Consider the following 12,608-nt stretch of genomic DNA (forward strand, 5'->3'; position numbering starts at 1 on the left):
CACAGGTGATCCTTCCACGTTGGCTCCCTAAAGTGCTGGGATTATAGGCGGGAGCCACCGTGCCTGGCCAGAAAACATTTTTTATATATTAATAAAAGTCCCTATACTCACCACAATTTTTCCTAAAACTTTTTTGTAAAAGTTAAAATTATTTTTGTATTAAAATTTGTTTTGAGAAATTTCCTAAGTTTTGAAATAACTTTATAAAATTATTTTTACATTGAATAATAAGTTGATCTCTTTCCAATTCACAGTGTGATGACACTAAAAAAAAACTAATGTGATTTGAGAATTAAGTAGGCATGAAGACATGTTTGCACCTAAATAAACCAAATATAGGAGAAAGCTCAGTTCTAACCACTCAATCTATTTCTGAAAACATTCAGCTTTGGAAGGCCTAACCTTATTTTTGTCCTTGGTGGTTTCCCGTTTATCCATTAAAGTAGCTGTAACTTAAAATAATTCACTTTTTATCTTTAGAGTACTAGAATCTAATAGGGCAAAAGAGCTGGGAAAAGGGGGCCAGGAACAGAGAAGTCTGCAACACAGGTGCTTAAAAAGCCAGTGAGATGACTTAATAATAGCAAACTGCAAACTAAGCTTTTCCTTCTTTGTATTCAGCTTGAGCAGTTCTTTGTTAGAAATTCTCATTCAATTTTAATGGGGAAAGTTGTACAAAACCTGGAGTCTAGTAAACAAATGATTGAAGTAGTTCTGCTAGGAGCAAAGTGGCATAATCCTTAAACCAAACATGAGACAGTTTTGGAACAGTATTAACAGCAACCCCAAATTACAGAATCTGAGGCTCAGATGCCGTGTTAAGAAGCATCATCAATGATGTTGAGGGCACATCTGAAGGTGAGGACGGCGCCTGCATTCTGGGCACAGCGCGCTGTAATATGTTTAAGAGCAAATAGAAATATGCATCTTCATGTTGGGTGGAGGGAAAATACAGTAAAAAGCAACAAGAATAGCCATCAGAGACTGAAAGAAGGTGTTGGTAAGTGTAATAGGGAACTGTGGGGCCAAATCACAGGTTCTGAAAAGTCAGTAGGAGAAAGGAAAAAATTCTGTTGATTTCCTAATAAAGAAAACATACTTGGTACTCAGGTGATTTGAAACATTAAAATACTTGTGGAAGTCTGGAGGAGTAGTTACTGTCTACTGAGAATGAAAGGAAAAAGTAAGTTTAAGTGTTCAGGAAGATGGTTTAAGCAGGCCTTTTCTTAGGAAAAGAGATGTAAAACACAACATGTTTGAGAGAGAAATTGTGGACACATTTCCCCTTAAAATTATTTTTAATTGTCTTAGATGCAGAACTCCTTTAATCAGGAGAGATAACTTTAAAAAGTCCCATTCAGTCCATCTGATAATATGTTTTGTAGACTTTCATTTTCCTCCCTCCAGTATACTTTTTATGGCCTTAAGCAAGTCACTTTTCTCTAATCCTCTATCTCCCCCTTTGTCAGGTTGATATGGTTAAATTCCAGTAATGTAGTAACAGCTCAGTCAATATTAGTAACTTATGATTATATTGAAAGGTAAAGAAAACCTTAAGAATAAAATAGTTTATTAAAGGAATATTGTTTACATAGATACAGGACATATTTTATTAAGTATTTCAACACCATAGCAACACTAAATTGTGTTTATTTTCTTTATGTATAAAAGATGTGCTGAAAGATGCATGCCTCATCAGTTTTTATGTTATTGGGTATGGCTATAGGTAACATCTTTCTATATAAAAACAAACTGCACAGCATCATATATAAACATCTTAAGTTCATTCACACAATTCATTTCTCTAAACTGCCCTTGAGAAATCTAAATCTTTGCTCAATTCTAAACATTCAACAAAATGCTTGACTTTCTCATGAAACAAAAATAATACCCAATTTCTTCTTTTTTTAGAACTAACTTTCCATCTGTTAATGTATTTTGATATGTTATATCCTCTACCTAAACTTAAGCCCTTTGCTAAAGCAACAACCTACCTTAGGTTCAGTCTAAAGTGTACTAGACTCTAGAGTGTTTTTCAAGTATTTTAAAAGATTTGCCACTTACGGTGAAAAAAATACGTAAATAGGAACATCCTGTGAGTATAGACAGGCATCATACTATATATTCCTCTCAGAATCATTTCTAGAATGTGTATAATCACAGCATTAAGTGATGATTGGAATAATTTGTCTTTAAAAAGCCTACAGATCAAAAGGGGAAAGATGCTAAGCTAGATTCCAATTTTCTGTAAAGATGACTTTGTGAAAACTGCTTTATGCTCTAGAATACATAAGCATGGCATTAGCTAATGGCACATTATTACATTTTATAGCATTAAAAATAATGGAAAAAACTGGCTTATTCCAGTGGATAAAAGAACCTGCTGATACTTGAACATGGTGACATTTTTGCAAAAGCTGTACCCCAAAATCCACTCAATGTTCTGCTTTTCAATTTCTGTTTTTCTCTTTCATCAACAAAGACTAATGTCAAAAACCAGTGACTCCATAAATGAGTTGCTGTGCTCTGGACCATGGAGTAGTGTGGAGTTGATAAGGTATTAGTTGTCCTCCTTGCTCATTTTGCCCTCAGCTAAGTTTCTGTTCAAGTTTTTGGCCTGCCAGTTTCTCTGCTTCCACCTTGATCTCCTATCACACTTGATGACCATCTTAGAGCTGTTGTAATCCAAAGTCTGGGTTTTTTTTCCCAAAGATCAGCCTAAGGAGGCAGCCACCTACATGACATGATGTCAGAGGCACTAGGAAGAACCCACGTTCATCCTCCCTGAGGTTCCATGACCTGTTCATAGGTTTACAATATACCTGCCATAGGTAACAGCTCATTGAAGGTATCAACTCATTTGAGATCATTCTCAGAAACAGGTTTTGCAGGGGAAAGAAAAAGGAGAGCATGGAGAGCTTAAAGGATGAAGAACAGGGCCACAGAACAGGGGGGCCGTGCCCACAGCGGTCCAGCGCTGCCAGGGGCTTCTAAAACGTGAAGGGTTAATGCTGCCTCCCTAAGACCACCTCTTGAGATACTGAATTTTCTGCCTCAGCTAAGTACAAATTTCTATTTTCAGGGACAGCTTATGTAAATTAGAATTTTAAAAGTCTTTAATCATATGAATTCCACTCTAAATTTCAAAATATTTCATACTTTTTAAGGAAAACTTTTCTATAATAAATAATAAAGACAAGATTTGGGATTTGCAGAATCTTCTAGCCCATTTAAAAACAAAAGAAGTTGTAAATACCCAGAACATAATATATGTATAAATTATAAGTGAAACACGTCCTTGCTCCAAAGCTATTTAAATTACATTTATTATAGATACATCCCATTTATGAGGTAGTCCGATTCCTCAGATGTAATGGGACGAGCTTTTTTAAGTTTCTGTTTCACCAGTCGTAGTCTGCAACCAACCATGAAAAGCAGCAAAGCAGTGATAGCCAAGCCCAATGCCAGGGGTAGCACCGCACCTGCGAAAAGGTTAGAAATGAAGAGGGTAAGACAGTAATTATTAACAATGACAGCTACTATTTACTATACGATAAGCACTGTGCATGCACTATTTAATCTGAACAACTCAACTAAATTGGTACTGGTATTACTACCATTTTGCAGACCAAAGTGGAGAGAGATTATGTAATTTGCCTAGGAGAGCATAGCTTGTAAGTTGTAGGTTTAGGTCTCAAACCAGACCTGTTTAAAACCGAATTCTGTACCAGCTTCCTACAAAATTTGTACGCCATCAGTGGGTGTAAATGTTGCAGTCAGATCACTCTTACATAATAGACATTCTGACCATAAGAAATTTTTTCACTGTAATCACAGGTTACATTGATGGATTCATAAATGATCATTCTCTCTTAAAATACATATGGACTAACTCCTGATTTCTCGTTCTGGTTAGTGCTTAATAAACTTATTTTCTTTTCTAAATCCAGGGAACCTACTCTCAACCAGTAGAACCTTTGTTGAAAGCTAATTGCAAAATATGCTAGTATGATTTTGGCCAAGGGTCATTAAGAAAAACATCTCTAGTTTTTCCTGTGGGGCTGGTCACAGATACCAGACTAGAACCGTTAAAGGCTTGCAGGAGTCTGGAAGGGACAGGGTGTGTGCCCAGAGCAGTCTTTCTTATCAAGTTCAGCAGGCTCTATTTTTAATCTGATCTACTCTGTAGTCAGGCCAGGTTTGGAGATGATATGGTGGAACTATTTTAACTGCAGGAGTCTTGCCAACTGGTGGAACTGGAGGTGAAACATCTCCATTGTGTAAGCTCATTCTGTAACATTTTCTTTCATTTATTCATTCATTCTGCATTAATTAAGAGCCTTCCATGTGCCAGACGCTGAGCTAAGTGCTGGTAATCAAATAAGCAATTTTTATTTGTAAACAAATACCCCCTCCAAAAGATAAGTTAATGGTAAAAGTGCTAGCTTTATAGCTTAACACATTGACGGCCACACTAGAAAAAAAAATTGCCCTGGAGCCATGGTGTTTTATTAAAACAAAACGATCCTTTCTAATGTTATTTTTTATTGTTTTCTGTGTGTGAGTTTTATGCAATGCAACCCACGTTTTTAGAATTGTCAATATTAATTGTAACAATACAAAAACATCAATAATTAAGATTTTCACCAACCAACTGCAGGGTTTTGCTTCACGAGGCCCCGGGTTCAAAACTAGCCTGAGTTACATACAACTCACATGGCAGTTAATGTGTTAAGTCATTGAATTCTTGTAAATACCGTATGAGTTGGTACTATTATCCTCCCCATTTTACAAATGAGGGAACTAAGGCATCGAGACTTAAGTGGCTTGTCTAAGATGGTCTTGTAAGTGGTAGAGCTGGTATATGACCACAGCCAGGACAGCTCCCGAGCCTCCTGGGGGCTTAACCACTATGGTACACTACTTCTCCAAAAGGTACATGAGACAGTTTTTGAATGACTTTAAGTCTGAGTAGATAGGCATTTAAATGGAAAAAAAAATGCAACAAAGTGTTAGTTATTATACTATGATAAAATTAGATATGAAATACAGATGTAAAAAGAAGTGGTCCATCTGGTCTGTAGGATTTTTGCTTGAGTGATTTTGATGTATGATAATGCTTGTTTGGGGTAGGTGAAAGAGATAGTTTACGTTTTGACATTTTTCAGATTGAGATGCCTATAGGAGATCCAGGTGGAATTTACTCTTAGGCTCTTGGATTATTTGGGCCTAAATATGTGGAAGCCTTTAGCATAAAGGTGGTAGTTGCAGCCATGAAAGGGGTCAGGTCGCCAGAGAAAAAGGAAGAAAGGAAGGGACTGGAACAAGTTCCTGGGAAACACCGACATTTAGAGAGCAGGCAAAAGAAAAGGATCAAAAAAGAACAGAGAAAGACTGGTCAGAGAGATAGTGGGAAAACCAAGAGAAAGTGAGGTCTTGGAAGCTGAGGGAGAGGCTAGTTCAAGTGCTCAGCTGAACCAGATGCTACGGGGAGGTCAAGCGAGGTGAAGCCTACAGAGCCTGGCAGAGTGCACAACTGGCACTTCACTTACAGGGAGGCTGAAGACTGAGGGATGCTATTTGGGTTTTGTATGTATTAACAGAGATCTGAGTGTGTTTGCAGCCGGTGGGGGAAGGAGCCAGTGGAGAGACAGACTGAAAGCATGGCAGAGCTCACAGATGACGGAGAAACGCACCTGAGGAAACAAGGCGCTATGTCAAGACCAAGGGCAGAGACTGACCGTGGAGAGAGGGGACACCTCTTCCCTTAGCACCGGAGGAAAGCAAGGGGGTGTGAATGCAAACGGATGAGTTGTTACGTCTGGGGGTAGGCAGCCAAGGAAGGTCACTCCCACATAGCCTTGATTTTCTGGCCTCCTCTTGAAGACAAGAGGACCTTGAAGACAAGATGACTCACTAACGGCATTTCCACCTCTGGTGTATTTTTAGAGTCCCAGGTAAACCTCCTGAACAGGATTCTCAAGAACAGTTTGGAAGTGTCTGGGCACAGGCGGGGATGTGGAAGTTGCTTCGGTGACTGTTAAGTATCAAATGAAGTTTTGGGAGAGGCCAGTATTCCCCTAGAGAACTGTGAAAGATAAAAACTGTGATAAACCATGGCCTGGAATTTTATTCTAGAGCTGTCTCGTGTATTCCACACACAGCAGCTCTCTGGAGGTGTCAAGAATCACTACTTCATCTCTCCACACCAGCAGTGTGGGTCTTAGAGCCACTGCTGGCTCCTAATGGCTACCCAGTGAAAGTTGCAGCAGGGCGTGTGGCCTGGAGGTGTCAGTTTTCTCTCCACCTTCCTGCACTAACCTCATAAGTTGGATATGTTACAAAGGAACAAGGCAAAGAGGGGACTTTGGTCAACCCCACAGTAACTCCAGGAACCCCAAACCATTTCTTACAAACTGGAACACAACAAACCAGTCCCAGTTCTGCTTGTTCAGGGCAGGAAAATGAATGAGAGGGTTCCAGACCTCAAAATGTGTCTAACTTGTTTAAGGATGAGCACCAGAGTTTAGGCTAAAGGGGAAGGAAAGTTGTGGTTGAAGACCCCAAGCCCAATCCTGGGCTTAACTTTAGCTATGGTAACAATAAAACAGGTGTGTGGTCTAGGAAAATGTTCTATTTGCCAAAGCAGATATGAGGCTGCTGAACTGTTCAATCTGATTCCTGCTTAATGCTTTGATGACAAGGAAAATAAAATCTCCCATGAAGTACTTGCTAGAATACTGAAAATTATTCTCGACTTTTTCATACTTAGTTGGAATAGTTTCTTCAATGTTTTTAGTTTGGGTAATTTGAGGTTTTGGGGTTTTTTTTTGAGACAGGGTCTTGCTCTGTCACCCAGACTGGAGTGCAGCGGTGTGATCCTAGCTCACTGCAGCCTCGAACTCCTGGATTCAAGCGATCCTCCTGGAATACAGGAGTGCATCATAATGCCTGGCTAATTTTTAAAATTTTTTTGTAGAGACCAGGTCCTGCTATATTGTCCAGGCTGATCTTGAACTCCTGGCCTCAAGCACTCCTCCTGCCTTGGCCTCCCAGAGTGCTGGGATTACATGAGTAAGCCACCATGCCTGGCCTAATTTGAGACTTAAAATTCTCTAGCCCCTTCTAAAACATACCATGATAGTATTCTCAGTAACCAGCTAAGGTGACAAATTATGTATTCTGTTCATATGAATGGGAGTGACATTTAAAATACGTTAACAATTAGAATGGGCACCAGCCGATGGAACTGAGACTCTCCGGATACATGTGCGTGTGGGAGCAAGAGGCAGGCTGGTTTCCCTGATGGGGGACAGGGCCCCTTTTATTCTAATATCTTGGAACAGGCTAAGTCCGGTAGGCTGGCAGACTGCGAGGGGGGGGGTACCCAGGTACTTGACATCTGGATTATTCTTAGCCATCTATTGTTTAAAATTTATATTTTAATATTGTCTATATATTAAAAAGAATACTTTAGGGTAAAAAGAAAGTTTTCTTAATGTTTAGATCTGTAATTTAAGAATCATATATTGTTCTCCTAAATCTTCTTTTACTTATGAGCTTATGGAATTTAAGACTAAAACCTGCCTCTCTACAAAGTTTCTAGTTAAAAACAACCAAAATTATGAAATTATGGTATTCTTTTTCCACTTCTTAAATACTCCCTCTACTTCTTACACCCTCCCCTCATTCCCACCATCTTCTGTCTTTGTCACTAGCGCAATTGGAATAAAGAGAAGTAGGTACTCTGAGACCTTTACCCTTCTGGCATGATGAATAATAACTCAGGAACAGCCATTGTTTATACACTTGGCTCATCGTGAGCCAGGCAATACACTAAATGCCTTTTATGAATTGTCCCATTTCTTCTCCCTAGCAACCCTATGCAGCATTGTATAGTTACTGTCTTCGTCATACCAACGAGAAACTGAGATCCAGAGAGAGAAGATAACCTGCCCAAGGGCACAGAGTTCAATGGACGAGCCAGGATTTGAACCCTGGCATCTGACCCTAGAGCCTGCGTTCTTAACTACCACGCCATGGGGATCACGTTCTCCACAGATGCCGCACCTGGAGGGTGTATAGAAGAGGAAGCTGAGGTCCAAAGATAGTAGGGTACTATCGAGACCCCAACATAGGAAATGAGAAGACAGTTCTGGTCCACAGTTCACTGCTCCTGTCATGAACTCTTGAGAGTTCATCTAATATGCTCAGCCAGAGGACGTCAGTTCTGCAGAGGCCCATATCCCACGGTGGGTTTCCACGGCATACACTTACCTGCTTCTGGGGCTGGGTGTTCCCCACCTCCTCGATCGCCTTTTGACTCAAAGATATAATTTTCCTCTTTTCTCTTCTTCCCCGAGGAACTACTATCTGCAGAAAAGAAACAGAACATTTATTGAAGGAGCATCAGAAACTTTAGGAAACAGACATGAAAATACAGCCCTATTTATTTTTTTTAATGGTGGATTTAGAGAAAGGACTTACAGGATTTATTTCTCTAATAAACATAGGTCTGTGCTTGATACTAAAATACCAGATAACTAATGTGACCAATTTAATAAAGCAGAGTACGCAGTTAGCACAAAACCACCAGAGGCAGACAGGGTGAGAAGCACACAGAACCAGGACCACCACCAGCTCTCCTGGAGGAGGAAGGAAAGCCCTCAAGTTAGAAGAGCCGGGGCAGTGTCTGGACATCACGTCATAAAAATCAGAAATAGTCAAGAAAGGGTTTTCTTTGAAAAATAAACAATGAGTGTACATAAAGCATTTAGATGTGCTATTTCACTTTTTCTCACTACAACCCTTCTTGGCAGGTGTGAGCAGCTCAATTTTTTCTGCTAATGCCCAGGGATCAGGTTTCCATCCAGGTGGGTCACTGGGCTGGGATTCAAGCTCAGATGTGTCCAACTGCTCCTTGGTGGAAACCAGCACTTCTAATTTAATGACATACTATTTGTTTAACTATTCTACTCAGTTCTAATACTGAGGGGAAAATCTTAAGAAAGATCAAATCTTAGGATTTTTATCCCCAGGTTCTGATGAGCCATGGCTGTGCCTATTATTTCCCATCCAGTAATTTACAGCGTTTGTGTGTTTATCACAATGACAGTGTAACACTTAATGTGTTGGCAGAGTTACCCTCATGCTGTGTGACTTCAAGTGGGATTTTTGAATATTATAATGCTTAATGGCAATGAATTAGAAATGATCTACTCACATGAATTTTCTTGAGAAACAAAAAAAAAATTTAATGTTTCTTTATTCATATGCCATCAAGAGAAGTGTTAATAACTTCTGCAACTGAAAGAAGACTAATCAAAGGTAGTATATAAAGTTCTTTGGTTAACTTGTACTTAGCAATATTCATGAATTTACTAAGAATCACAAAGTCAACTGGATAATGGAACATTGTAAAGTTAGTCTGTATACCTACTGGAGCCAGAAAGTAATTATTTAAAATGATTATTGGAGTCACGTCTTAATGCTATTAAACAGAAGGGACAAGAATTACATGTTTTTCATCAGGACATCCTTAACCCTCCTTTTTGCTCACCCTTCATCCCGTCGGTCTCCATATCACGCAGCCCATTTCCCTCATACCCTCTGCAACATCCCTGACAGGGGCCTCTCTCTTTGCTCCTCACGGCCACTGCCTCGGGTCCTCATCACCTTTGGCTTGAGCTCTACAAGAGCCTCCTCCTGGCCTTTCTGTTCCAGATATTCCAACTGGAGTGTCTGCAAAGTGGCTCGTCCACACTCATTCAGCATATCAGTACCGGGAGATCAGCTGAGTCTGCTTCTCTTGGCCAAGGCCACAGCAGGCTCATGCCATTCTACTGTGCCACATCTTGTTACTCTAAAAGGACCCGTGCCTGCTGGCCTCTTTATAGCCAAAAATTTGGGCTTTCTCCATAAACCTCAGCTCAGACAGAATGAGAGAGATGACTGAAGCACAAGCAATTTCTTGCAGCTGGAGAATCAGATTTACCTTCCAGATTGCTTTCTGCTGCTGTCCACCTCACCGCAGTGGCAGAAGCCCCACTCCCCTCCACAACAGTGAGGGGAGGGAAAGGAAAAAAAGCCAGTGTGACCCTGGTAAAAGAAGGTAGTGACCACCATGGGGAGAAGGGGACAGAGACAGCCGGCTAACAGGTATGGGAGCAAAGTAATTGTCACCTGGAACTTTGGGACCCATGTCCCAGTGGGATGGGGACAGGGAATACTGAACATAAATGATGTGGCTGGCACAGCACTTGGGACATAAAGAACTTGGACTACTGACCACAAGGCAAAAAAATTTTTAGTATGGTGATTTTAACACCTTTGGATTTCAAGGCCCAATAAAAATTGAAAATAATTTCTGAGGCCAATTTAGAGTTGTCAATTTTTATTTTGCCATGGCATTAAAGGAAACAACCATGTACTAAGACCATCATCCTAAACCCCCAAATTATGAAGGCTCTAATTACATAAAAAGGCCTGGTATTTAAATTGAACAAATTTAGCCTTATAAAAAACTTATGACATTGTCCTTCTGTCACTTGCCGTGAGTGGATGAAAGCTTAAGGATGGGAGCTGGTCCTGCCGCTGGCTGTGGGGCTGGCTGCTCTGAATTCTGTTACTCCCCTTTTTGCTGCCCTGTCCAAGCCGCCCGAGGCAGGGTTTCAAGGCTCTCGATCTGGCCTCTGTTCCCAACAAGCACCCTTCACTTTGGGCAGCCGGAGTGCCCTACTTCAGTATTTTCACTCCCGGCTCCATTTGCCCACGCAATTAATTAAAACCCTTCTTTCCCACTTCTTCAAATTCTTTATACCCACTCTTCAGAGCACAGCTGTATTTCCATGCCCATCGTATAGCCAGGGCCGACCACCATTAGGCACCGTGGGCACAGAGCCTGGGCTTTGTGGTGCTTTTAGGGGCCACAAAAATGTTTCCATTTAATTTCTTTTAAAATCATAAGAAAACAGTGAATGTAATAATAATGAATATGTCATAGTGAATTCAGCCTGGATTATATTCATGGTTATACTGACAAAGCCATAAAATATAATATTTAATTTTCTTTTAATGGAGGAAGGGGCCCATGAAGGCAAAAGTGCCCAGTGCCCACGAGAGTCACAAGGCAGCCCTGCAGACAGCAAACCCTAACTTCCCCAGTGCTCACGGATCTCTTCCTTCTGAGCTTCTAGCACCACCTAGGCAGGGTCTTAGGGGAGCTGTAGCTGCTTCCTGTCTCTGTGGCTAAGAGACAAGGTCCTTGAGCACACAACAAGGCCTGCTGCATGGCTCAGGGCTGGTTTTCAGCTGCTAAGTTAAATCCTGGCTTCATCACTTACTAGCTGTGTGAGCTTGTGTGAGTTCTTAACCTCTCTGTGCACCTCAGTGTCTTCATCTATGAAATGAGGATAATGATTTCTACACATCATAGGGTTGTTATTATATAAAGATCAAAGGAGTGCAGAGGGATGGGCACTCAATGAGTACTCAATGCATGAAAGTTATTATTATTATTGTTATTTTAGAGATGGGGTCTTGCTGTTGCCCAGGCTGGAGTACAGTGGCACCATCATAGCTTACTGCAACCTCAAACATCTGAGCTCAGGCAATCCTCCTGCTTCAGCCTCCCAAGTGGCTGGGACTACAGGCATGTGCCACCATAGCAGGCTAATTTTCCTATTTTTTTGTAGCGACGGGGTCTCACTCTTGCTCAGGCTGGTCTTGAACTTCTGACTTCAAGCGATCCTCCCACCTCAGCCTCCCAAAGTGCTAGAGGTGTGAGGCACCATGCCTGGCCAAAAATTATTATTATTTTTAATCAGACTATAGTTCAACCAAATTTTCAGATTTGCAGAACATAGCCAGGACAGTGGTCACCAAGGACTTCTCCAGATATCTGGATTTTCTTATATGATACCTGATCCCAAGTAAGGTAGTTCTACAATATATGTATATATATGTATTTTTTTTTTTTTTGAGACAGAGTCTCACTCTGATGCATGGGCTAGAGTGCTGTGGCATTGGCCTAGCTCACAATAACCTCCAACTCCTGGGCTCAAGCAATCCTTCTGCCTCAACCTCCCGAGTAGCTGGGATGACAGGCATGGGCCACCATGCCCAGCTAATTTTTTCTATATATTTTTAGTTGTCTAGCTAATTTCTTTCTATTTTTTTAGTAGAGATGGGGTCTCGCTCTTGCTCAGGCCGGTCTCGAACTCCTGACCTCAAGCAATCCTCCCGCCTCGGCCTCCCAGAGTGCTAGGATTATAGGCGTGAGCCACCGTGCCAAGCCAAGATTTTGTTATATGTTTCTAGTTTAGGAAGCTATAGTACAAATATTGTAAACACCTGCTGGCATAGGAAAGCATTATTTAATACAGAGAAATAATGAAGATCATGAAGCTATTTTATTACCTGTTTACTGCTAGTAAACAAACCAGAATGCAATTTTTTGGCCAGTAAATATTTTAAAAGTTTTTTCAAGGATGTGGTACTGAGTACATATTTATTTAACCACTACTTTTATGATGCAAATCTCATGGTGTTGATATCCTATTAAAAATTTGAGTATTTTCAATAACATTTTGAAGAATCAATGTAAGCCT

General features: G+C 40.6%; 1 protein-coding gene across 1 annotated transcript in view; it reads right to left on the reverse strand.

Annotated features, from left to right (window-relative positions):
- Positions 1-1,553: 1,553 nt before the first annotated feature.
- Positions 1,554-12,608, reverse strand: part of LRP11 (LDL receptor related protein 11) — a 40,188-nt gene continuing 29,133 nt past the window's right edge. The window contains exons 6-7 of the mRNA XM_045544564.1: positions 8,278-8,373; positions 1,554-3,482 (exon numbers count right to left, since the gene is read on the reverse strand). Of these exons, the coding sequence (XP_045400520.1) occupies positions 3,328-3,482; positions 8,278-8,373 (251 nt within the window). The 3' untranslated portion in view covers positions 1,554-3,327. The remainder of the gene's footprint in view (positions 3,483-8,277; positions 8,374-12,608) is intronic.

This window comes from Lemur catta, chromosome 2 (genome assembly GCF_020740605.2).
Source record: "Lemur catta isolate mLemCat1 chromosome 2, mLemCat1.pri, whole genome shotgun sequence".
Classification (NCBI taxonomy): domain Eukaryota; kingdom Metazoa; phylum Chordata; class Mammalia; order Primates; family Lemuridae; genus Lemur; species Lemur catta.